Source organism: Fringilla coelebs (assembly GCF_963513975.1).
Source record: "Fringilla coelebs genome assembly, chromosome: 12".
Lineage (NCBI taxonomy): Eukaryota > Metazoa > Chordata > Aves > Passeriformes > Fringillidae > Fringilla > Fringilla coelebs.
Window position 1 is genome coordinate 8,294,969 of NC_140038.1, and position 26,549 is coordinate 8,321,517.

General features: G+C 42.7%; 1 protein-coding gene across 3 annotated transcripts in view; it reads left to right on the forward strand.

The window, feature by feature from the left end:
* Positions 1-492: 492 nt before the first annotated feature.
* Positions 493-26,549, forward strand: part of MYO1E (myosin IE) — a 75,340-nt gene continuing 49,283 nt past the window's right edge. For 2 of the 3 annotated variants that reach the window (XR_014616467.1, XM_084213992.1), the window contains exon 1: positions 493-570. Coding sequence is in view for 1 of the 3 variants with exons in the window: in XM_084213992.1 (XP_084070118.1) it covers positions 568-570 (3 nt within the window). In the remaining 2 variants the exon portion in view is untranslated. Of the gene's footprint in view, positions 571-746; positions 819-26,549 lie in introns of those variants that run through there. The other variant, XM_084213993.1, reaches the window with a different exon arrangement.

Consider the following 26,549-nt stretch of genomic DNA (forward strand, 5'->3'; position numbering starts at 1 on the left):
GTTTCAGCATCCCCCCGGTGACAAGATGCAGTGTTTCCAGGGATTAGCACACCTTAGCTCTGTGGGTACGCGGGAGGAGGGCAGCGCAGGCAGCACGCTTGCGGGGCTCCGGCCGCCCCCGCCGGCTGAAGGCGTGTCAGGGCTGGGCGGCGGGAGCTTCTCCCGGGGCTCATCCCGGGGCTCATCCAGGAGCAGCGGCCGTCCGGGCCCTGGGCCGGAGCGCGCGAACCCCGCGCGCCGGGATTCCCTCAGGGAATGACGTCCCGGTGCGCGGCCATTGGCTGCGCCGCGGCGAGTTCTCCATTTATGGACACATCGCCGGCGCGGGGCAGCCCCGGTGCCAGCCCCTCGCCCCCTTCGCCCTTACACTGCACCGCGCCGTTCGCCCGCCCCGGCCCCGGCCCCTGCACCGCGCCGCTCGTCCGCCCCGCCCCGGCCCCGCCCCGGCGGGAGCTGCGCGCGCGGGGAGGGCGGAGCCGCTGCCCCCTCCCCTCCGCCCGTCCCTCCGTCCTGGGGCGCCGGCGTGTCTGGGCAGAGGCGCGGGCAGCGCAGCGCCGAGGAGCAGCAATGGTAAGCGGAGAGCTCGGCAGGGGGCCGAGCGGGGCGGTGGCAGCTGTGGCGGGGCCGGGGCTCGCGGGCCAGCGGCGGCGGGAGCGCGGCTCTTGCGTCCCCTCGCGCGGTGCCGGGAAGGGGCCGCGGCAGCGCTCCGTGTCCCGCTCCTGGCCGGGGAGCCGTTGTGTAACAGCGCCGGCCTGTGGGAAGCCGGGCCATGCCAGGCACTTGGCGAGGGCCGGCGGCTGCCGGCCGTGCGGACCCGGGTGGGTGCCTTCAGTCTCGTCCCGAACCCGCCCGTCCTGGCGCGGGCAGGGCCGGCGCCGCCTGTGGAACGCGAACCGCGGGTGCCGCCCTCTCCTGCCGCTCGGGTTCTGAAGGTTTTGGATGTTGGTGTCCTCGGGTAGGAGGAATCCCGTGGCAGGGGGACGGGCGTAGTACAACAACAGGTGACGCCTCTGGTTCAGAGGGCGCTGGCCGAGGGGTCTCGGCGGGCAGAGCCGCAGCCCGGCCCCGCGGTGCCCGGCGCTGTCGCCGTGCCGGGGTCGCTCAGGTGCCTGTCCGGCGGCGAGAGTGCTCGCTCAGGTGTGCCGCAGAGGAGGCTCCCGAACCCGGGAGCGGGGGCACCGCCGCTGCTGCGCTGTGCGCTGCTGGTTGTCACGGGGGGATGCGATGTCAGGAAAACACCTTCAGTGCTGGACTGAGGGAGAATTGAGGTTCGCAGATGAACCTGCTTCGTCTTTACTAATTGCCTCCTGATGATTGATAATAGTTTTCATCCTGAAGTAATCCAAAGAACGATTATGTCTACCTGTTACACAAGAAGTAGTCTATGTGGTAATAAACTAGGCTAAAATCCATAACTTTTAAACAAGTAATTTACTTTGCAATTTACTCTTTTCTAAAGCAGAGTACTAAAGATCTGAGTGTTAAGATACTTGAAGAACTTTTGCAGTATTTTTGCTAAAGCCTAACTAAGGTTGAGATTTAGAGACTGACCAGCCTAGTTCTTGTGTATTCAGAGCTTCACTCCCAATACCTTTTCAGGGATGCCCTTCTTATTGCCATTGCCTCTGCTTTGACTTCCTGAGGCAAGTAAAGTTGTACCTGGTTACATCTACGTGGAGCAAGATCTTTGCTTTAAATCAAGCATTGCAGAAGTTAGGAAGCTAAAACTTGTTTTGAAGTCAGAGATAATGATACCAACTAGCTCTTATAAACCTGGTTTTGGTAAGGAGCTTTGAATAAGATACGTGCTTGTGTTCCCTGGGGGTTGATTGTTTTGCCAGGTGATTCAGATCAACTCGTTAGCCTTAATCTTTGCTCCTCAAGTACCTGCTGTGTCACGGACACCTGTGGCACATATGGGCTCGCTGGCAGAGGCTGGGTCATTGCTTACACTGCTGACATGTTAAATGGGCTTGGAAGTCTTTGTTGCAGGTGCTTCAGGTGTGTCTGCCTGTTCCAGTAGTACTTTGAGATCAGTCCCGTAGTTGATCTGCTGTGGGGTCTATTCATTCCTTTTAATGAAAGGTTTTAATCAAAGTAGTTTCTGTAAATACACATAACTAAGTGGCAGCATACACTGTGAGATTTACTTTATCAAAATAAGATAATTACTTTCTTCCACAAGGTGCACTTTTTAGGCATGTATTCAGGCAGTTATTCCCCAGCTTTTAATTTAATACTGAAGTAGTTTTTCACTGTGATATCTCAAAATAAAATGAATTGCATTTTTAGATTATTGGTAAGAAATTATTACAACAAAACTAGAAAATAATGTTTTTGAAAGTGCTGCTTTTTCAAGTAATTTTTTTCTCCCAAACCAGTGTTTGATAGTCATTAGAAGGTAGTATTTTGTAACTTAGTTGGCAGAAGGATTGCCTGGCAGGACTTAGAATGACTGCTGATGAACATGAATCATGCTACTAATATCCTGAAACTTTATACTCATTCTCTGTGCTGTATAAAAAACTCACATTATTCCCCTTATTTTTGTCTGAAGAGTTTTGATGTCTGGAGGGTGAAAGGAGCTGAATGTTATAAGTGTTTTGTTTTCCAAATCGAGTCTTTTCTGCCATATCTTCTTCACTGTAGACCTCAGAGTGACCCTTTCCTGTTCTGACAGGGTCCCCAGTGCATGGTGCTGAGTTGCCGCTGTCACCAGGTGCTCTTGGTGCTTCTGGGCCATCTGACAGAGCAGGAGCAGATCCCAGTGTCACTGGTGCCTTGGCCAGTCCCTGCCATGGTGCACTGCCCCACCCAGCTCAGCTGGCACCCTGTGAAGCTCTCTGCACTAAACAACATGTCTGCTCCTTTGGGCTGGTTTATTTTTAATCCAGATCGATATCCGTGCCAGGTTAACAGGGTGGTTTCGGGAGGAGATCTGCCAGCATGGAATGGGTGAGCTGTTCCATGGCTGTACGTGGCAGTACAAGGTGGGAATGAGCAACAGAGGGGCCAAACTGTAGTAAAACTGACAAGACTAAGGAACATCTGGAAGCTTGAAATTTTTCTCTTGAAATGCACCAATTTTGTTGGCTTTGTGTTTCAATGTTTTAAATTCAAAATAAAAAAATCTTAAAAGTGTCTAACAGCTTAGCTGAAGCTTTTCAGTCTTCAAAAACTGGGTATTATGTCAGTGCCAAGTAATCCCACTCCAGTGAAGGACTCTATCCATAATATTCAAAAGGCCTCATGGTGGAACTTGCTTGAAAGGGAAGCAGGAAAGTCAGCTGCACTTTATGCTATGTTAGTTATATGGGGTAGTTCATGGAGATGCATGGAGGATCTGGAATTGGATAGAGAATCTGTACCACATTACAAAAATTATCTTGGACCTTTCATTTAAAGTAGCTCTTTAGTCTTCAGGGAGAGGTTGTTCCCCTGAGTACTGTCAGCTGGCTTTGACTCTTCTAAGGATAAAACTTTGAATGTCAATCATCAAGTATGTTCTAGTAAACTGCTACTATATTTAGAAAAGAAGCCAACCACAAAAATCAAAAAATGCTTCACCCCAACAACAACCCATCAGTGATCAACTTTGTCTGCTTTTGCATAATCTCTGTTCCAGAGAACTTCTGCTGAGGTTTTGTACGAATTTGTTGGGTAGAGAAGGGAAAGCTCCCAAGAGAAAGCAGGATTAGCTCACAAGTTGTTGAGCAAGCCAGGGTTGTCTAATATACTTATGTTAAAAAACCCAATGTGTTTCTATGTTACCTTTAACCAGTATTTCAATGCTAAGCAATTTTCTGTAATACTGCAGTCAGTATGTGCATTTTATTTGGGTGTACCTGGTGTCTTCTTGGTTCCATCCCTTCAGCAAGGATGGAAGGGTGACTTTTAAAAAGAAACATTTTTATAGCAGTTTGACATCAGAAGAGGGCAGATGTTTATAGCCCAGTCCAGCAAGAAGCTGAGGATGTCTTGATTCCATGTAGTGCCTATGAAAGTCTGCAGAAATGACTGACTGGAGTCAGTCTAGCCTGAGGAGATTTACTGGCCTTTAGGATTCAGTCCTGAAACAGTGAATGTGTGATGGGAACTGGGACCTTATGCTCTGTTAAGTCTTTTTTTCTGCAGGGAAGTCACAGGCAAGACAGGGATGCTTCTGTATGTGAAGGGTGCTTTTCTGTCTGGTGCTGCAGACAGCAGCCTCAGCTCAAACCTTGCTTTCTGCCAAGTGTGGAGTACTAGGGAGGATAACAGCATGTGCTTTGCGTTATGTCTGGAGGTGCATTAATGGAAAATCTTCCTGCTAGATGATGTTTCTTTCTGACTTATATATAAAATATACTAAAACACAGTAGTACTTGATGTGTTTTGTTTAGGCTTGCCTTGTGTGCATGCTTGTTTTTGTTTCAAGTTTAGACCTCTAGAATGATTATGGATGTACTGTGTATGTTAGAATATTTTTCAGAAGACGCTAATGTATGCAGAATGTTACTCAAATACAACTTTTGCAGCTGAAAACTGAACCTGTGATTATGTGTGTATGTATGTGTATCTTAAGTAATTTTCTCATCATCTCTTTTGCCTTCCAGATATGTTTTTTTTTCTGTTCTACATACATAACTAATTGTGAAGGAAATGGGGCGGCAATGCTATTAGCAATTTAAACAAATTATTTGCAGCACTTTTTCTTAACTTAAAGGAATAACATTCACCAGTCTCACTGCCTTGTTCTTAAGGCATTGCTGCACATGTGACATGGGTGAAGTTAAAACAAGTTTTGTCATGGTTAGCACATGGAATGTTAAACTTTTATGAGTTCTCAGTAAAATCTTAGTAATGTTCCCATCTTAACGTGGAAAGTATGCTACATTGCTCGAAACAGCAAAAAAGTTGTACATCTCTTTACAGAACTGTTATTATCACCTTCTGTAATAATTTAAATTAATTTGACTTCATAAATACCAATATATTCTCTTCTCAGTTGTAGGAGTTAGTCTAAAAGTCTCGTTGATCTAAATGGTCATGCCTTGCTCTATCCAAGGTATATTATAAAGAATAAAAGTTTTGGTATTCCTAATTCCAGCATAAGGAGTATGAAATTCCTGCATGTTTGGATTTGTATTCTAATATAGTATGCATGTATACATTAATGATAATAATATAGAGAACATGTAAATAAAAATCTTGAGAGTCCCAGAAGAATCCTTTGTATTAATAAAGCCTAATTTAGTTGCTGCATGTTGTGATGAGGAAGGGAGCAAAAAGATAGGTGTTTTTTCCTCTTGGGCTTCCAGCTCTTACTTTGCTAGGCTAACCCTGGGAGTGAGTTTCCTGTAGTTACCTGAAGAGTTCTGACACAGATCATTTAGTTCTGCTGATGGAGACCAGCCTGGGACTGGCCTGCCAGCTGTCAGGCTTTTGCTTACCCTTTGGTTCTGGTCATTGCCACAATAAATGTCTTATAAATGACAAATTCGTCTGCTTTCCTTTTCAGTTTCGTAAAGCACTCTTGTAATGCAATCCTTCAGTCTGCTTTTTTTTTAGGAAGCTGCATTCCAGATCTAGGTGGTGTGTGGCTACTGAAAGGCATTAAGAACTGTGTTAGAAAGGGATTTTGCACCTAATTAACAAGGGTTTTGTTCTGGGAGTTAACTGTGCTAGAATAAAAGCAGTAAAATTGAAGCAGTTTTTGGAACTGAGAGGAGTGTGTATATGTGTGTGCTACAAAAATAAGGATTTGGAAAGTATTTCAATTCCTCTGCAAGCGCAGAAATCCAGGCATGGGCTTTGGTAAGAAAGGGTTGGCTTGCATTACTGGTAGCTCTTTGAATTAAGCCACTTTGTGCTATCTAAACTCTCACCATGAATATGAGCAGGAAAATTTACCTCAGCACAAAAGGCTAAACCTTTCAGGGAAAATCATATAAAGGTTCTCTCACACATTTTCTCATCTGTTGGAGGCCATTCACTTCTTCACTACCTGTGGTCTGCCAAGGAGCTTTTCGGGTTGATGCTGGTCGCCAGCAATTAACCAGCATTGTTTTCAGCTCTGATTGAAGTGGATTTTTGTACTGCCTTTGTATGAGGAAGTATTCCAGGTGTATGGGGTGCCTGCTGACTTTTGGAACTGCTGTAGTCAGAGGACTCTGGATAACTGTAGTGTGTTGTTTGGCTTTTATAATTTCTACTATAGCTGTAAAAGTATTGGTAAATATCAGAGAAATATGGCAGGAAGTAAACAGGAATTTTTTCCCTTCAGAAGAGAACTGAGAGCTGTCTCTGAGCACTTGCTCAGACATTCACCCCAGCCTCCCGTGGTACTCCTGGGGCAGCTTGGGTGTGAGGAACTGTAATTTAGTCAGACCTTCCTGGGCTCGATTCAGTCTTTCCCATCTCCTACTCCCTTCCCCACATTCCTGAGATGCCAGTTACTGTCCTGCCCAGGAAGTACGGTTGTCACTCCTCCTGACTCATCCTCATCTTCCAGCTTTCCTATCATCCACCTACTGCTTTCTTCCCTCACTTCTTCAAAACTGTGACTACCCCCTGGGGGTGCCAGGTGTGCAGCCAAGTCCTGGCAGTGCATGGGATCCGTTCTCTCTGCTTGACTGAGTCATTGCTGTGATCAGAAAAGGTGTCTTGGTCTACAGCTTTTCCACACACTGAACCTCACAGGTGTTTTCTGCCCCTTCTGTTAAATATGCTTCATATAAATGTGTAAATAGCTTTGGGGTTTGATGGTGTCCTCTACTCAAGCAGGTACATCTAAACCCAAGATTCTGTAATGCAAACAGCCTAGGAAGAAGGGTGATCAGGGTTTTTTTCCAAAGACACAACAGCATTTAATTGATACTAAAACCACTCATGGATTGAGTTCATAAATTATAAAGTGTTAATTTTTACAAAATTCTGAAATTAATTTTTTTTTAAGTTGAAACTGAAAATACTTCTTTACAAAACAAATGTGAGAGCTGACAAGGAAAGCAGTGCTGGCAATTAGAGTCTCAGTCAGAGCTATCAGAAGTGATCCCTGTAGGGAAGCCTACCTACAAGGTGCTTTTAAAGTACAAAGGCTTATCTATTAGCATAACTGACTAAATGTGAACTTGAAAGTTAAAGCCAGATATTAGCAGATCTTGAATATACTTCTGATCAACAGTGTCCTGGAAGTGTCAGAAAGATTATAAAATAGGTCTGGCGCTCTGCTCTGCTGTCATGTGTGTGATTTTTCAGCTGCCAGCAGTGTCTGGTGAAAGTCACTTGTGGCTTTCAGGGGATCAGTGCAATGGCTTTGGGATGGAGTGATGATAGATGTTTTTCTTTAGACTCCTTCAAAAAAAGGGGACGTAAATAGTTTATGCGAAAACATGTGCTTCTAGAAGCTATTTTCGTGCTTTTTCAGGAATCTGAAGTCTAAATGAGAGGTTTTTGTTGGCATCCTTCAAAGAGGATTAGCAGTCTCGTAGTGACTTGCTGCACTTGTCCCTGTACAGGAAGTGTGGGGCTTTTTTTCTGTGCCAGCTCAGAACCACTCACTGAATCACTGTCATCAGCTGAGCCTGAGTGTAACCACTTCTTGGTCAGCCTTGTCTAATTTAAGTGTTGAAGTCATACTCAAGTCTGAACAATGCAGCCTGATACCCTCTAAAACCAGCAAAATGTTTTCAACAGCTTTAAAGTCTTTCCTGCTTGTGTTTTATAAGATATGCTGCCTGGTGTTTGATCTTGCACCCTAGGACAGTCTTCTGTTTTCAGTCTGACATTCTACAACATTTATGAGGCTTTAATTCTAGGCAGTTTACCAAGGCACACTGTTATCTTTTGCAGTGATTGATGTCTTTTCCTGTGCTTTGAGTTGGATATTGCTAATAGCAGAAATACAGAAAGATGGAAATTGGAACCTCTTGTTAGTAATATATTTGCAGTGCCAAGCGGTAGTCAAGAACTTGTCTCATCTTGTTTTGTTTTGGTTTTTTTTCCTGCCTTGAAGGATACAAGTCTGCACAAATGCCTAAGTGCTTCCAAATTTGCTTTTGCAATAACTTCCAACCCTGTGTTATTCACAGCTTTGTGAAGAAGTGTGCAGATGCAAAGTGTGCTTCATGCTGCCAGCGCATTTAGAGTCCCTGGCGCTGTGAGCCCTGGACTCTTTGGCTCATTTGGTGTGGAGGTCCTGCTGCTCTGAGGGGTAGCAGGAGCATTCTGAGGGCAAAAGTTTACCAGGATACTGTAAACATCTTTGAGCTGTTGTGCTGCTTCTGACACACACTGGCACGTTCACCTCCTGATCGCTTGGGTTTTGGACTTTCTGCAGGTGTTTTGATGTATGAACCAGAAAATACTTCTTTTGCTAATGTGAGGCATACTGAAGGAGAACTTTTGTTAAACCTAATCTTAAAACCTATTTCATGGGACTCAAAAGCAAATGCACACTTTAAAGTATTTGTTTATTTTTTCAGTTTTTGAGGAGCATTTGATTTATCTGAAAGAATTTGTTTTCCTGTATTGATACCCACCTGTGTTCAGTACATACCTAAAGAAAGAGAAATGTGCAAAAGTATTTATAACAGTAACTGAAAACAGTCATGCTCAGATAAATTAAATGGGGAATTATAAATGTGGTTAGATTCATTCTAGAAGGGATATAAAGCTACAAGCCCACCCATTCTTCCTTTCAGAGCACAGAGGTATAAGCTGTGTACGTAGTCTGAATTAGTAGATAAATCTATGGTATCTTCTGGTAAGGCAAAAGAAACATGGATTTTGTAGAATTATTTCTGCTGTCTAGCTAAATACAGATTGTTTTTGAAGGAATCAGTGATAGGATGCAATCATCTAGGAAAAATAATTAGTCATGGGAATCCATAGTTATACTAGACCCTTTTATCATACTTCTGTTATTTTTTGTTGACTCTTGATAGTGCAATTTTTATGAGAGCAGGTTAAATTAATGCACTGCTTCTGTCAGAAAACTTCTGATATCTTTCCTACCATAAGTTGAATTAAAAATTTGGCTACAATGAAAGCTGATATATTACTAAGCATGATTTTGTTACATGTAGCTTCTATACCATGAAATATTCCATTTCACTTATAAACTTGATTAGTTCCTGAATTCTGAATTGGCTGAATCCAAGAAAACAAATATTTGACTTGGCCAATTAAAATATAGTACATCCACTAAGAACAGAATTACTTCAGCTGGATTTATTTTCTCCACTTAAAAACTGTGCCTTACTTGCAGTCATGTTTCCAGGAGTTGATGCTGTGTTGTTGGTAGTCTCCAAAGCCTTTTTCAGTGCTTCCCCTCAAGGATACACTGGGAACTGCTATATTGGTTAGTAATTGCTAGGTTCAGCAAACCAAAGTTTCCTACAAAAACATTCTGGTCTTTGCAGTGGAAAAGCAAAAAAAAAGCTTCTCAGAGTAGGGCAATTTGGATGTGTTCAGTTTTTAAAGGGGATCCTGGCTGTTTCTTGTGTATCCTGCAGGACTTCAGTAGACTGAAGTAAGAGGCCTTTTTGGAATTGATTGGCCCTGGTGGAGTGGGAAGCATGAGCCTCCTGCTATGGAGGAGCAGTGTAAACCTGCTGAAAAATCTATTGCAGAAGAGCTAAAAATGCCTAATTTTATTCTGAGCTGTACTCAGACTGTTGGCCATTATTTGCTCTGCTGTGGCTGTTGGCTTTGCAAGCATCTCTTCCTCCTTTTCCTGGGGTAGCTGGGAGTCCCTAATCCCAGCTGCCTGCAGGCACCTTTGCTGGTGCGCTGGTGGCCCTGGCACACAGTGCTGCTGTGAGGAGGGACTCAGCAGCCCTTAGGCATTTAGTGGCCAGTGCTTGGAATGGCTGAGGGCAGAGTCCTAGCAGGACCAGTGGTCAGAGCCCTGTCAGGAGCCAGGGACTGTGTTGGTGTTCCTCATTATAGGAAGAGACTGCCAGCAAATAGAGGTTGCAGTAACTTCTACAGACTGTGCTATTTGGTATGGTTTTTAAAGAAGGATTAGACTTGACCCAGGGAAAAAAGTGAACTGGAATGTTTTGTAACGAATCCTGTTATGAGATCCTGTTATGGCTCCATTTATGTCTGTAGAGGTCTGAGCTGAGGTCTGGCCTTTAATGAGCAAAATCTTGAGCTCCATTTGAAGCAGAGTTGGGAGTGGGCAGAATGACTTCATTGTAGGAGAGGCCACTGCTTTTGCTGTACTATAGTTGTTTTTTGTCTCAGCATTGAGTTGCAACCACAGAGTTCAAAGCATGAACTGTTTTTGGATGAGAAGGAAGGTAGGGATAGGCCTTCAGCAGAGCAAGTCAAGTCAGAGGCATACCTACAAGTGAAAGAGGACTTGGCAGTACCTGAGTGTCTGAAACTTGAGATAATGTTGAGTACCTGTTTCTAATGACTGAGCCTGGTTTCTTAAACAGCTTAGAGATTTGTCTATAATTGTCACTCTTGTCTCTCAGCATTCTGTAATATATATCCACATAGCAGTAAAGGATAGATTCAGTGTATTGGAGAAAATAAGAATTTGCCCAACTTGATACTTGCTTTAAATAACAAATCAGCATATATTCTGTTATGTGGTCAGCAAAACTTAGATTTGATAAAACTGAAATGGCTTCTGTTGTGATTTTTAAAAGTATATACAATAAATGAGATTGATCTGATCCAGCTTGAAGCTGTCTTCAGGTACACAGAATATGTGTTCTCTATAGCCTCCAGTGACTTTGACCTCAGTCTCAGGAATATGGAATGAAGTGTGAGGCTACAAAGAAGTTGAACTATAGTAGCACAGAGAGAATGGATTCATTATTTCACACAGATAGGACTATTGGTAAATGGGAATTCTAATGTTGAGAGGAGTACTTGGTTTGTCAGTAATCCAGCTGACTGCTACAGGAGTCATAACTGTTGTTCCCATGGGTACTGTTTGTTAAAGCTTTTCTAGTGGTAATAGGAATTCTGGTTCCAGGGTTCTTAATGCTTGAAATACCAGCACACCCAGTCCACAGAGACCTGATCTCAATATGCAGAGTAAGTTCACGACCAGCAGTGGTTTCTTCCTGTCGTTTGTATTTTTATTCTTGGTACATTCTAGGAGCACTTGAGAGGAAGTGGGGCAGTGGCTGCTTATTCCCATATTTGGAATTGTTCTAGACAGAATGGACATCCTAAAGGAGAGAGGTGATACAGCGTTCCTGACCATCTAACCTGCCTTCAGCCATGGCTTAATCCCAGCAGAGTCACAGGGGTCCATTTCCTTTGTGGCTGTGCACGGTGCGGTTTCTGCCCAGAGTTACCATGATGGTTGGTGGCACTGGTGGGGTCCCTTAACAGAGGTGGGCCTGACTCTTCACAGTACCAAAACCTTGTATTTACATGGTTGCAAATCTTTGTTCTCCAGTGGAGCTTCCATTGGTCTGCACCTTATTAGTGGTGTGTTTTGTGTTGTAAAGAGTTGGAATTAGTGAGTGTTACTGAGTACTTTAGTTAAATGAACCCTAAAGTATTTAACTGTGGAAAAGGAAACAATATTTAGAACATCAACTTACTTGCATCTCCTAACTTTCTCCTTGGTATTTTTCCTGAGACTTTTACTGGAAAGGGTTTATGTCTTCTGTACAGATTTAGGGGTGAGGAGGGAAACCCAAGCCCTAAATCTGCTTTCTTAAATAGTCACTGTTAAAGCTATATTGGGAAAGAAGGAAATATGATATATTTCAGAAAAGCATTTTAATTGCTGATGGTGTAGGCACTACTTTCTGCTGGAATAGCTGGCTACCTTATCTGCTTCCATGCAATTCACCAGTAAAAAGACAAAGTAAGGACTACAGAAATTTTTATTTTATTAGTCCTGAGATTGACCTTTTCTTGTTCTTAATTACAGCAATCTATACTTGAACTGAGACTAAATATGTTCAGCTGCATTTGTCAGAATGGCTGAAATTAATCCTTTATGGACACAGTCTTGACAGAACTAAAAACCTCCAGTTCTGAATAAGAAAGGAATGTCTGAAAACGATCCAGAAGACTAGAACCTAATACAGAATTTAAAATCCCTGTTTCAGTGCCACAGGATAAGTTTATAGACTTGAACAACTGGTTTTTTTCCCAGAGCTGAGCATTTCTTTTGGAGAGAGGAATTTAAGAGCTGTTTATTCTGAAAAGAGGCTTAACGGTGTGAAAGCTGACAAGTGTTGAAGCAAGTCTGTTTGGGCTGTGCTGGCAGTACAGGCTGTACCCTTAGAGTTCGGGCAGGTACTTCATAAACCACCGAGGATGCTCTGATGGATGTTCCCAAGGTGGTAGTTTGTAATGGAGGAGTGTGTTGTTACCACAGTTAATGAATTAGTCATGAAGAGCTATTTAGTCTGACACACCTCGAGAGTGTTCACCTACTGAAATCAGGTTTTCTTTTGTTCAGGTCATTTCTTAATGCTGCAGCAGACTGAGGTGTTTTTGCACCTGAGGCCATTAGGTGACTTTTTCACTAGACTTGTCCCGTCTGTGTGTCTGTTCTGAGACCAAATACATTTAAAATGCAGCAGTCAACAAGCTTTACCCTGCAGCTCTGCGGGGGGGCTTATCTGAGTGTGGCTGGAGTCCAGTCTGGGACTGGGAGGGACAAAGCAAGCAAAACTGGTCGTGTCAGTTTGACTGTGACCCACCTATTGTGGTTTGTACTGGGTCTCTGATACTCAAAAATGGTTAAATAGCTCTTAACTGGGTGGGGGGGTAGGCTGGGGGGGAGACTTCAGTCTAAAACAAAAAATACCAGTATTAACTTTTACTGTTCTAGAAGCACTTAAGGTGCTGGGGAATTCTTCCTAATCTGCACTTCAAAATATGTAGGTGGAGAGGCAGTAATTGTGATGTTAACTACCTGTGGTGAGGTAGCTATGGTCATTCATTTTATGTCTGATGCAGACAGTATATAGGGAGAATACACATTTTTATTTCAAGGTTATTTTGCCTGGTAACTGCACTGACATCTTAAAGTTAGAAGTCAAGGTTGTTATGGTGTTTGTTTTGGATTGGTTTTTTTTTTCCTGCAAGCCTTTGAAAATATTTTATCATCCTGCTCTTTACAGGTGTAGAGTAGTTGGTTAACTGTAAAATACTAATCCTGTTGCTGTTTGCTCATTGATAGTGCAGGTGTACAAACAGGAAAAGAAAAAAACAAAGGGGAAATTAATATCATCTGATTGCTAAAACAAAGAAGCTCAAATTTAGTAGCTAAAATTATGTTTAGGCTGGTAACAGGATACAGTGAACAATGAAACTACATTCTGTAGCTAATTGTGTCCTTTTAGGGCTTGTTTTGGAATTGTACTTGGCCAATTGAAACTCTTCAGGGGAGTAGAAGTCAACCTCATTTAAATGAACCAACCTACTTATTTTTACATCACACCTCAGTGAGATGCCTAAGTTCTCATTTTTCTTTCTTTGTATTTTTGAAGACTTTGAAGTATATACAAGAAATAAAACTAATAAATAAATATAGTTTTTGGTTTTTAAGGTGGTGTTTTAGGGCAGGTCAGGACACCACTAAGACTGGCAGGTGGGGGGAGTACTTTTCTGTTGTTCTAGCCATTTACTACGATAGCTGTAGTAAAGCATACAGTTTTGCCTCCTTATTCCAGTTCTGCCTTCCAGTCTCTAGTGACAATGTGGGAGAACCTCCCCAAGTACCAAAGCTGTGCAGAGCCTTTGTCATCACCCTGTGGGTGTTGTTTTGTTCTGGCGCCGTTTTAATAAGGATGGAGTGGGGAATATATCTGAGGCATATCCCTGACAGCTGCCATGGACTGTGTTGTGGAGCTCTTCTAGGAGCCTGAATTATCTGTAGGGTGAGAGAGGGCTGGAATGCTCTGCTGCTTTTGGCAGATGATACATGCTGACTATGTTATGCCCCCTGTGAGGGAAATGTGACTTGGTCCACAGTCGGCCAAGTGACAGAACTTTCTCGAACGTGACAGAGAATAAAGGAAATAAATCTTAGAGGGATGGAGTGGTCTGGGCCAGCAAGATGGTGGGAGCCTGGTCTGGTTCAGGCAAGCTGCTTCCAATTTCCATGTGAAGTTCTGCTCCTTCAGCTCTACCTTAGTAGTGCTCTTCCCATCTGTTTATAAGCCTTTAATATTGCTGATAGAATTGGTTCAGTCTGATTTTAACCTCATATAGGAAATTCTTCTGACCCGCAGATCAGCAGTGTGGCTTTGAAATACCTGCCTGATCTGGTCTTAGCTCTCACCTTCTACAGTTGCCTTTCTCATGCCTTCCCTTCTCTAACTCTCAGCAAGCCTTTGCAGGGGTCTTTTGTCTTCAGCTGCAAATGCCAAAGGACATGCTCCATTTCATTACAAACTTTCAGGGTGATTTTGGGGGTTTATCCCTTAAATGTTATCTGTAATGATGTTATATGATGTCTAAGTTATGCTTTTACTAGTAGTTCTAAACAGGTTTAGGCTTGCTCAGGCAATGGTGTATGTAAACATTGGATCATTTTTCCGGTCCTTTTTAAAGTGCCGATTTTCCTGGCAGTACATACTACAGGGAAACTTGCAATGAAATATGTTGTATAAAGGCAAAGAAGTTCTATTTTGTACTTTGCAGTAAGGTCATGGAGATGAAAATGCATGTACAGATGTACATTTGTAATTCATGAATGTGGTTATGTGAGTGTCATTACTTAAATGCCTGTATATGAAACAAGTGGCTTTAGCAGCAGATTACAAATATTTTTTTTGTCTTCATAGTAGTCCTTACAACTACTGCTGTCGAGTGTTGGACAGTTTTTCAAAGTGCAATAAAAGATAGCAATAATTGGTTCATTAGCACTAAATAGGCAGAACATCCCTGAGGATAGATCTCTAGTAGGAATCTGTGGAATAGTTGGTGTTAGGTATTGCCTGTACCCCACAGACCACAAGTGTGTGTTAGAAGATACAGGAAAGCCTTTCTGTCATGCAGGCTGTCACTGAATGATTTAAAATGTAGAGCATTTTTGAACCTGCTGTCAGCATTATCTAGAAGCAATACAGCTGCCTTACAACTGGACTCAACTTTTACTTGCAAAATGTGGCACCTTTTTTCACCACAAATAACCAAAACGTCTGACACTTTATTTGCAAGGTTTTTTCCCTTTTGATAGCCTTTCTGTTAAAACTGGCAATTACTGACTTATCCATGATTAAATTACTACTGTTGTTCTCTAGAAATCTGGGCTTTACCTGATGCTCTTCCATGCAAGTGGTATGTAAATCAACCCTTGCTAAACATTGAGATTTGACAGGAGCAAATTGCAAAGCAAGATAGCTGCAGGCTGCCTCCTGTTCCTCTTGCTGTGTTTTAGCAGGAAAAAAATTATTCTGGCAACCAGACATTGCACAAGGAGTATGCAGAAGCACATCTGCTTATCTAATAGTCTGATTCGTTAATCTACAGATTTTAAGAGATGCTTTCATTAACTGGATGTGACATGCTTAGCTGCATAACATAGTTGTTCAAATTAATGTTTTGCAGGGGAAAGAAAAAGGCACAGGCAGATGGCCGGGATGGTTGAAGATCATCACACACATGCTCAATGTGTGATGTGTTTTTTCACTATATGATACATAGAACTGTATGTGTTTTGTAGAAAGCAAGCTTTTCTCACTGATGTGCTCAGGTTTATTTGAAGTATGCTGATTACCCTGGATGTGTGTACAGAGTGGAGAGTGAGAGGATGGAGATGAGCACCATGGAGAAAGGGACCTGGGGTCCTGGTTGATCATGGGTCAAAAATGGGGGCAGCCATGAGGGCCAGGCATGTCCTGGGGGCATCAGGCCCAGCATCAGCAGCCAGACAAGGAGGGGAATTGTCCTGCTCTGCTCTGCATTGGGGCAGCCTCATCTCCAGTGCTGGGCACCACAGTATTGAGCTGTTCGAGTGTCCAAAGCAGGGCATGAAGATGGTGAGGAGGAGACTGAGGGGAAAGCTCACTGCAGGTACAGACTCCTTGGGAGGGGAAGAGGAGGGGCAGGCACTGATCTCCTTGCTCTTGTGACCAGTGACAGAGCCTGAGGGAATGGCCTGAAGTTGGGTCAAGGGTGGTCTAGTTTGGACATTAGGGGAAGGTTCTTCATCCAGAGGGTGGTTGAGCCCTGGAATAGGCTCCCCAGGGCACTTGTCACAGCACCAGCCTGAGACAGTTCCAGGAGAGTTTGATCAACACTCTGAGGCACATGGTGGGATTCTGGAGAATGTGCTATTCATGGAGCTGGACTTTTGTGGATCCCTTCTAACTCAGGATATTCTATGATTCTATGGCTTTAGCAGAGGTTTTGAGAATGGGAATTAGACTCCCAAATGTGTGTTGCTAAATGACCAACCTCAGAGCTTCAAATCCCACCTGATTTACCAAAAGGGCTAAAGCATTCCTTGTGTGCCTTTACTCCCTTTTCCAGCCTTAAATCCTATAGGGCATGGTGCCCTCAGTGGGCCCCACTTACAACAGTGCTGCTACCCTGGCAAGATGGAAGCAGTAGGAGATGATGTGGCTGTGAACTGTGAGCTTTTGCCTAACTCCTGGTTGGCAGCTGCCTCTGAATGCTTCACTAATGTGTTAAAATGTGAGAAATGCAATCCAAAACCAAACAGACTTTCAGTAAGTTAAACTGAAATGAAATCAATAGACATTTGAAGTATTAGAATAAGGTGTTACAGTACTGCATATAGAAACTTAATATTAAACTGTGAAGTGGGGTTATTGATCTACCTATTAAAAAGCCAGACTAGATGAGGCATTCCAGAGCACAAAGGCTTTGGGTTATTTTTCTGCATTTAAGTGCAACAAGACCTACAGTAGGGGCTATTTTGTGTTGCTTGTAAACAATTTACAAATTTTAATAAAGAACAGTTCCTGCCACTGTGTTCTTTTTTATTTTGAAAAAGTGTTAAAAGAAAACCCTGAGATTTTCCTTAACATAGGTGATTCTGGTAGCTTTCATTAATTGGGTTATTATTAACAAGGAGTGAGTTTGTATTACTAAGAATTATATTCTCCATGGTAGCATAGCAAAGACTCACAGATTGGTTTAGCTGCTGGCAGCCTTCATACCTTGCTTGTTTAAAAAAAAAATCTGGGTAGGGAGTTCCTCTGGTGTTGTTGGGTTTGGACTTACTGAACTTAGTTTTGTTGATACGTTTTTGTCTGTGTTTGTGTAAAGTTATCTCGGAAGATATTTGAAGATCCAGCTCTATAAGGAGTGGAACAAATTGCCCTTCACTTCAGTGGGACAGATTAGATGGAATCTGTAACATAGGGTTTCAGTTAGTATCTGAAATGTGCAGACAAGGAGGAAAACATAAGATGTGTGGATTGTGTCCTTTTTTTTACATTTACTTTTTTAAAAGGACACTATCCTTAAAAACAGGTTGCCTCAAAATTGTCTTTCCGTGCAGTCCTGCAACTGACAGTTGGCCTAAACACTTTTTGCAGAACAAATGGTTTTCTTCTCAACAAATGGTTTTCTTCTCAACACCTACCTTACTAGGTGTAAATAAAACTGGCAAGTTATTACAGATACCTGGATATTTCATGATTCTTTGTTCTCTTTTAATTGTGTGTTCATAATTAGAAGAATTTTGAAAGCCTCAATGAGTTTCAGTATTTTAGGTGTTGAATAATTCATTATGAACTTTGTTTACACACTGTTTATGTCCCAAAGAACCTCAAGCAACTTATTAAAAAAAGACTTTACCACATTCCTTTATTCAGAATTATCCTCTGGTTAATTACATTTGGCAAAATCTAAGCTATGTTTATGTAGGGACTGGTACCCTGCTGAGCCTCAGTGAGGGACACCTGAATCCAAGTCAGGAGTGGGAGCTGCCTGTTCTGGATCGTGCTAGGGAACCCCTGAGCCCTGCATAGCCACTGCTGCAGAAGCCAAAGGCCAGCTGAGACAGGAATGAATAGTGCTCACAGGTAAAAGGGACAAAGCTGGGTAGCAGCAGAATAAGAGACTGATCTTGGGCAACTTGAAAATGGAACAAAACTCTTGGTCCTTCCAGCAACACAGTAAAAGCCCTGGAAATGTGTCTGCAGGTTTAGGATTATCCAAATGCTAAACAGCATGGTCAGCCCTTAGTCAGCATAGGGGGAGCCTGCAGAAAGTGTCCCTGTTTTTTAAGGAGTTGGTTTTGGCGTGGCTCCTGGAATGCTCCCAACATTTCTTGTTTTCCTTCTGATTCTCATTCTAACTTAGGGGTGCCTTAGTGTTTCTAGGTCAGGTGTGAGGAAGGCAAAGGAACAAGTGTGGAAGGAAACTGTAGATTTGTCAAAGCTCGTGAGAATTCTGCACAGAGGAGTTAGAAAGAAGGTGAAGTTGAACTGAACTGCAGTGGTACCTGTTCATGGAGTCTGTGTGTCCCCCTGTGTGCCTCCATCCCAGCCCTGGTGCTCTGTCAGGGCTGTGTGGCAGCGCTGCAGCCTTACCTGGTACAGCCTAAAGGCACAGCTACCAGTATTGCACTTGGGTTGCTCTTTTAGCACACCACTAAAAATGGTAATTCTGTTAGGCAAGATGGAGTCAAAGGCAGCATTTATAGCATGGTTGAAAGACTTCTAGCTTCTCCCGTGGTCCTTGGTGGGGTCATAAGGAGTAGGTTGTTTATCAAACTGTCATGTAAGCTTAGAAAAAAGCTATTCAAGTGCAAGTTACTTTGTAAGCCAGAATTTTGTTTTTAAAGAAACACAGATTTTGCATATAACATGGAATGTAGAAAAAGGTGAAGTTGCTTTATGGGCCTCACCAGTGTAATGAATTCCAGCAGCCAAAAGTTAAAGGATTTTGATAATCTGAGCATCTGTTCATGTCCAGGTTGTTTGGGATGGAGGGAATGAGACACTATTCACTGAACAGTTGTCTTGTCTGAATCAGAATATTATGCTTAGATGAAAAAGCAATTCAGTTGCCTTTAGTTTCGTTTATTTTAATTCAATATTATTTCAGTTCATGTGGGTTTGAGTCATAGGTCTTAAATTGAATGAGTCCAGAAGTTGAAAGCAAGGTACATCACAAGTATTCAAGTTTAATGTGGGTTTGTGTAAAAGTGCTGCAAGCTAAAGTCTTCAGCCACAGTTCAGCATTTGAGACTTAAATAGTTTTTCTCCATCACCCCAATTTTGAAACCTTGCAATTTAGCTTGAATTTCACCTGTTCTGAGTTTTCATTATAAAGTTTAGGATTTTGCTAAACACATAGAAATGGGAAATTAAAGGGAAAAGAAAATGCAGCATCACACTGCACCACTACTGAGCTTCTTTTAAATATAACCAGGGTATTGATCTGCAGTGGTCTGCAGCAGTTTCTTCTCAAAGCTGACACGTGGCTTTTTACTTGGTATCCCCTTTAAATCGTTGGAATCTTATGTATATTTATGATGCTGATGCTGAATTGCAAGGTCGAAAGACATTTAAATTTGTTTCTTTGCATAATACTGCCAAGTCAGTGATAAAGTTACAGGTTTTGTGAAACAGCTTCTTGGCTGGCATCTGTGCTCACAGCATAATGATGCCAATACAGTGTCTGTGAGACTGAATCTAATGCATGTCCTGATAGCATCAGTTTCTCTTAGCAAATGGAGGAAGAAGGATAGTTTGTAAAGAATGTGTTTATTCACACCTCTGGTGAAAGCCTAGAGTTGCAAGGATAGCTAGATGTCCAAATTAATTTTTTTGTTAGCTTACTTGATCCAGGAATAATTTGAATGCTAGATATTAACATTAAGCAGTCTCACATACTTAAAATAAGACTGAGAAGAAATGGTTGTTTCTGTGTTAAAATTTCTTTCATAGACCAGTAGGAACTATCACTTTAGCTATTAAGTGAACTTCTGCCCAGAGTTAATAAAAGAAGAATCCTGGGGATGCAGAGATCATACACATGTTGGTAATACACAGCCCAGTTAATAACCATGAAGGCCAGGTCTCCTAGCTGTTGATGGTTGTCTTTAAAAATGTTGGGCCAGACACTTTTTGTAAATTTCCATGAATAACTGTCATGTTCACTGGAGTAGAATGAACGCTTCATATTTGCAATGGGTTTCTATGCTTCCACCTTTCTGGGATATCAGCTTCACTGACAGAGTGCAGTGAGCTAGAGCAGATCATTGTATCAATCAGTATACTGATTTTTAGTTGAATTTTCTTGGCTGACTTGTGTTTTATTATGGTAATGTGAAAGTCCACAGAGCCAGGATATAAGCCTAATACAAATTAGAGTAAATAATTTGAAGCATAGGATTTTAGAGGAAAAAGTTTTGGCAACTGTATGAAATCTTAAGCTAGCTGGGTTAATAAAAAAAATGTTCAGAGAAACAGCATTCTTATCATACAGATTTGAAAGTTGCTGTAATAAAAGCAAGTGAAGTAAACTATCATATTGATTAAATTACCATAAGTCAGTTATTCTATACAACTGGAGTGTTACACACTGGTTTTTTAATGTATTTCTTCTCAAAGCTGCCCTGGACTAAACAGTCAAAGCTGCTTTAGAAAATTTTTGAAATTACATATATTAGCTTTATGAATAATGTGCTTGTGGAAGATAATCTGGTTTTAAGAATCTGTTATGGACACTCAATGGGACCTGCTTGCCCTGGCATAATGTAATTATTAGCTAAAGTAAAAACAAAGCCCTGACAAAGGATGAATGAAGCGTGCATGGGTTGTCTCCTGACAGAGGTGACTGTACAGCTGAGAAAGTGGATTAGTATCCGCTTGAGAATTCTGCACAGTGTGTGAGATTTGTTGGGTCGGATGTTGACTTCTTCTCCAAAGATTTTTGCCTCCCGTTGGTTTTTGATGAACTTTTTGGGAGTTGAAGTGAACTTGTAAATTTGGTCCATTGGCAAGATGTAACGTATTCCTGAGGTGGAATGCTCAAACAAATTCTTAAACAAATTCTTGTTTGTATTTATGTAATAATTAACCGAAGAAATGTTTGTATCTGAATACACTGAAATAACCACTAAGGTTGGATTATTTTAAAGTTAAATTAAAGGTTTAGTCAACATTTCAAATAGTCTTATTTCCCACAGTGTCTGAAGTAAAATCTGATTTTTGCACGAGTATCAAAACATGACAGCTCCTAAAAGAGACTCGTGTTGTGCCACATGCGCGTTACCACCCAGGTGCGGGCTCTGCTGTAGGTGAGTGAGCGCCACTCCCTGAGCCTTTCCCTGCTGCTCCCACTTTGTGCTGCCGGAGGTAAACAGGAAGCTGCTGCACTCCTGGAGCCTTTACTCCCTTTACTCAGCACTCTGTGAAATTAAAATAAACATAGAAAGCAATTTTTGTATCAGAACCTCCCCCAGTGCGGAGTTCCTCCTGACCCCCCAAAGGCGCTCCTGCAGCCGCTGTCGCGGCGAGAGGAGCTGCCCGCGCCTGTGCTGCGGGGCTGTTGCTGCGGGGGGAGCGCTCCTGGGCCAGCAGGGAACCTTCCAGCTGCTCCCTGCGCGTCCCGCCTGCACAGCTGGCCAGCGCCCCTGCTTCTAGAGCTCTCCTTGTGCAGGTGACCTGTTCAGAAACACACTGCCCTGGGCCCCGCAGCTGAGCACGGCCCAAGAACAGATTGCACAGCTCTCACTAAACGTGAAACCAGACGTTCTTGAAGCCAGCGACTTGGGCAAATCCTATGTAAACCTAACAGAATGCATTGGAGTTCTACAAGCAGCTCTGTGGCAGATAAGGTCTTCATCACAGGCTCCACCCTGGTACACAGAGTAGTGATTGTCTTGTCCTGCCCCACTCATCCCCCTGGAAACTATGCATACAGGAGGGAAGATCAAAGCAAATACCTCAAAAATAGGTGAACTTGAAACCCATGACCACGCTAATTCCCAGGTTAAGAATTAAGCAGTTGACTGCATATCTTCTTTGTGGTATCAGAACAGTTAAATGTTACAACTCCGAGCAGTGCATAGCACTAATAAAGCTTGGTGATGTCAGCACAAAGGTGCTTTTTGGTACATGCTGTTGAAAAAAGTCTTGGCCAGTTTTCTGCTGTGTTGCAGCTTTTGCAGTTTCATCATGCCTGTTGCAATAAAGAGTGTTTTTCTTTAGCCTGAACTGCTGCAGGCATGTGACTACATGACAGTCTCCGCTTAGGAAAAAAAATCTATCTTCCCTCTGGTTTGTAAATAAGTTCAGAAAATAGTTTTTTTTTTAAAGGGGGAAAAAAAAAACCCGAAAGAGACTCAGCTGTAGTTTTTCCAAATTATTTTAAATTTAGTTGTTATGCAGGGGGATGATTTAGCTAATGCTTATTTTAGAAATTAGTCTTTCAATTTTTGTGGAATTGCTACATACTGTTACTCAACTAAATCAAACTGTTGGCATAAAAACATCTTGTTTGATATTCTTGGTTAAAAGCAGTATTAAAATAAGGTCTGTAATCTGCCCAATTTGCTGTGTTTTTACAATCCAGTAATGATTGGTGAGGACAAATATACCCAGCAAAATGTAGATGTTCAATAATTGCAGTAATTTAATAATTGCAAAAATGTATTTATCCTTTCGTCCTTTAATGTTGTCTTGTTATCAGTTTAAACGCTAAGTAATTCAGAAATATTGCAATGCTCTTAATTTGCATTCTGCGTGGATTAAAAAAAAGGCAAAACCTGCGGCTAAAGAATAAGGCTAAAACAATTATTTTTCTTTTCTTGCTATTGCACTGCCCCACTCTGTTTTCGGGAAGGAGCATCGCGGTACCGGGAAGGGATAGGAGCGGAGCTGGGCTGAGCAGCCCCTGAGCTGCCGTGGCAGATAGCTCGGTGAGCTGCAGAGTCCATGGCTTTCAGCTCCCATGGGAACTGCCATCCCAGAATTGTCCCCGGGGACTCCGGGGGTAGCCAGGCGTTTCTCAGTATAACCTTGTCACGGGATTGTCAGCTGGGGATGCTGCAGACTTTGCCCTAGGCTCTCGGGGTAACGTCCCGCAGTATGGGTGTGATGAGGAAACAAATGTCTTCATTTCCCGTGCACAGAAGGGTCGGGAGAAGGAGCAGGAGCGGCTGCAGCCCTACAAAGAGGGCAGTGACTGAGCACAAAGGAATTCACTGCGGTGATTGGGGCCTGATGGTCTAAAGCTGGGTGCTAAAGCCTGAAATTCCAAAAAGCTTCAGATGGGGCAGGGGAGTGGGTGTTGACATCAGCTAGAACAGGACGTGGCTGGGGTGCTATCTTTGTAATGTAAAAAAATTTGGGTTTTACTTGGTCGGAAATTTTCCCCTGGCACCAACACAGTGCAGGAAGCCCAGCATGCGCATGCTGCCCACTGCGGTGCGTGCTGAGGTGCTGGTCCCAGGCGTGGAGCCTCTGAGCCACATTGCTCTGACACCCCTCCCTGTGGAGAGGACATGGGGAACTCCCAGTGGACTTTAGTTTATTACTTAGTTTCAGGATGATCCAGGAAAAATTTTTTCAGTTTTCTACTATAGCAGAGGCAGTAGCATGTTGTCTGAATCTTCTGATGGAGTTTCCAAACTATGTTTTTCAATTAAAGACCATAATAATTTTACATGTAAGGTGTATGATTGCTTGCGCTTTGAAACTTGTCTTTAGTGGAGAAGAGTGACACACACAAAATCTTTATTGCACTCAAGGATTGACATAGCCAAGATGGAAAGATTTGTTGTAATTTCTCTTACATTTCCTAAATTGTATGATAGGTATATACAAATGTAAGTACAATTCACAGATCCAGAGTTAGTGTGTGTGAATGCTGCTCAGTGCAATGACTGCACTATGGGGGGATTGTGGTGCTGTAAATGCACACACATACATGGACTAAAAGCTGCTATTGCAAGGCAGGCAGGGCCTCTACGATCCACCAGTCCCAGGAAAGCCTGCTGCTCGTGCCACGAGGGACAAGTCAGACTTCAAACAGCTCCAGAGACTGTTCAATAAGTGAAGTAAGGCTTAGTAAATATCTAAGAGCAAGTCAGCCATATTAAGTTGTTAACAGTATTGCATTTCCTTAGGAAAGGTATTTCTTGGAACATCAGGACTAAGCCACCCAACAAGCTGTGAGATAAGCAAATAGGAGTTCACAGTTCATTAACCGCTTCCCAGTATCTGCCTGCAGTCTCTGTAACTTGTTTCAAAATCTTAGGCATGTTTGCACCATCCGCTTTTGAGCTCTTTCCTGTCCTTATTTTTGTCTGTCGTGTAGCTATGCCTTATTAAAAACAATATTTCAGAGCTTTTAGTGAAAGTTAATACTGATGCAACAGATGAGCCTTGTGGTTAAATACTGAAGTAACTTCTATTCTGGTAATGTCCTGTTATATATCTTAGAAGAGCTTATCTTAGAAGAATGCCAGTGTTGTTTCTGACTCCTGAAAATGAGCATGATGTGTAAATCCTGTAGACTCCCATGTTCTCATCACTCCTCTTGTGTTAGAGTGTGCGTTTGCTGTCCAGGTGAGCAGGCTCTGGTTGCTGCCACATCTCCTCCTCCCAGCCCTGGCTGCAGGGAGGTAGAGCCTGGCTGCTCCCTGGCTCCAGAGCCCCAAGCAGGAGGTGATGGTGGGGAGCTGCCCTGGGGCCAGGCCCTGCTGGGGCAGCAGCAGCACCTGCACAGGAGCTGATGGGAGCAGGTGTTTGGGCCACTGGGATTGCCTGCAGCCAGCTCTGGGGTCAATCCTTTAGGTTGTGTTGGACCGAATCCAACCCCGTCTCAGAGCAAACAGTGAGAGCACTTGCCTTTTCTCCCCAGAATTTTTTTCTCAGTATTCTATTTCCCTAGTGACTTTTTAAAATATTAACCTGCCAGTAGTTTCCATTCCTTAATACATATTTGGTATTTTTAGTTCTCTGTTTAAGATGTCTATCCCGCTGCTTAGATGCTCAGTGTTTTTGCTTTGCTATTTCCTCAAATCTTTAAACACTGCTTTTTGTCTCCCTTAATATTTTCCTCATGTTAAATTTAAATAAATGGCCTTTTATCTTTGTCCATCTTGCCGCTTCTGCTGTCTTCCTTTAATTTCCTTTCAGAAATATGGTCACATTATTGCAGCCAGTAAGTATTTTTTCTAACATAAGATATACAAGAGCTATTTTGGAGCCCATTTGTTCACTATAGCTTCTCTGTTTTGATTATCCCAGTCAAGGACCAAAATTAACATTAAGTAGTTTGCAATATTCTCTGGAATGTCAGACCCTTTCATTTTTTAGAAATAGTGAAAGATTCCTCTAAGTGGATTAGAAAAGTTTGCTAATTTTGACAGACGATATCATTGCAGAAAGCCGTGGGTTTATTTTCTTGTTGCTGGGAAAACTGATACAAATGATGTATGTATGGGACTGGTGATAGGCCTCTTCTGGTAGAAGCATTGATGTCAGGTGAATGGTGTGCAGCTTTGTCAGTTTTGTGACATGTTTGGCTCATGTGTGTGTCTCATTTACTGTTGTGTTTAAATACTGATCTGAGGAGGCAGGCACATGCTCCAGAACCAGAAGGATTTTGTGCAGTAGTACTGTGTCAATTGAAAAGGGGAAGAGAAGCTCATGCTTGTGATCACTTGACACTCCTACTCCCTCCTGGAGGCTGAGAATCCCTTCTGCATTGTGATGGGACATTGGTGCTTGCTACTGAAAAAAGCTGTCAGAGATTCAGAGTGGCAATTTTTCCCTTTGTAGGAATGGAGAATGATTATTGATGGCATGTAGGTGGTTGTAGTTTAGTGAGAGTTCTGATGGACAGAGTAAGAAGGTTCTCAGGCACTGAATCTACAGTCTCTTCTGATCCCTTGTTTTTAGTGCTTTATTTTTAGATGTTCTATTTTTAAAACCTTGAAATACAAAAATATTTGCTTTTTTTCCAGTTGAAAGAAAACCCATGTTGTGACACAGCATGGCTCTGTCTTTTTATAGCTACATCAAATACGTGTTGCTTAGGATAATGCAAGACTATACAAACAATAATAAAGGCAAAAATGAGAAACCAGCAGTTGATACTGTAACACAAGGTGGAGGGCAGCAAAAATAAATTCTGTAAATAAATGTCTTCTCAATACTTACTCATTCCATACAAAACAATGATCTGCTTTAACCATATTGTACTGCCAGTACCAAAAGTAGTGCAGGAAGCATAGACAGTATTTAGTACATAGAATATATTTTACATCCCCTTTCTTGGTATTACTGTAGCAGTTGTGTTGATGTGTGAATGAGTGGGTGTTCAGGAGCACGCAGAGCGGGGAGCAGGGTGGGTTTGCAGGCTCCTGGTGCCGAGATGCCAGGGCAGCCGTGCCCCTCCTCAGGCTGCGGCTCGGGAGCAGCAGGCCCTGAGCTCACGGGGTCAGCTCATGACTCGTAAATATTATTCTAGTCAGTGCAGAACAGATCTGATTTGGAGCCTAAAACAGCAACTAAATGAATAATAACAGCTGACAGCAGTGTGGTACACGCCTTTAATTGCAGCCTGCCAGTCCAGCCTCCACTCCCTGTGCAACGTCAGATGCTGGGGTTGGAAGCCCGGGAAGAGCCTGG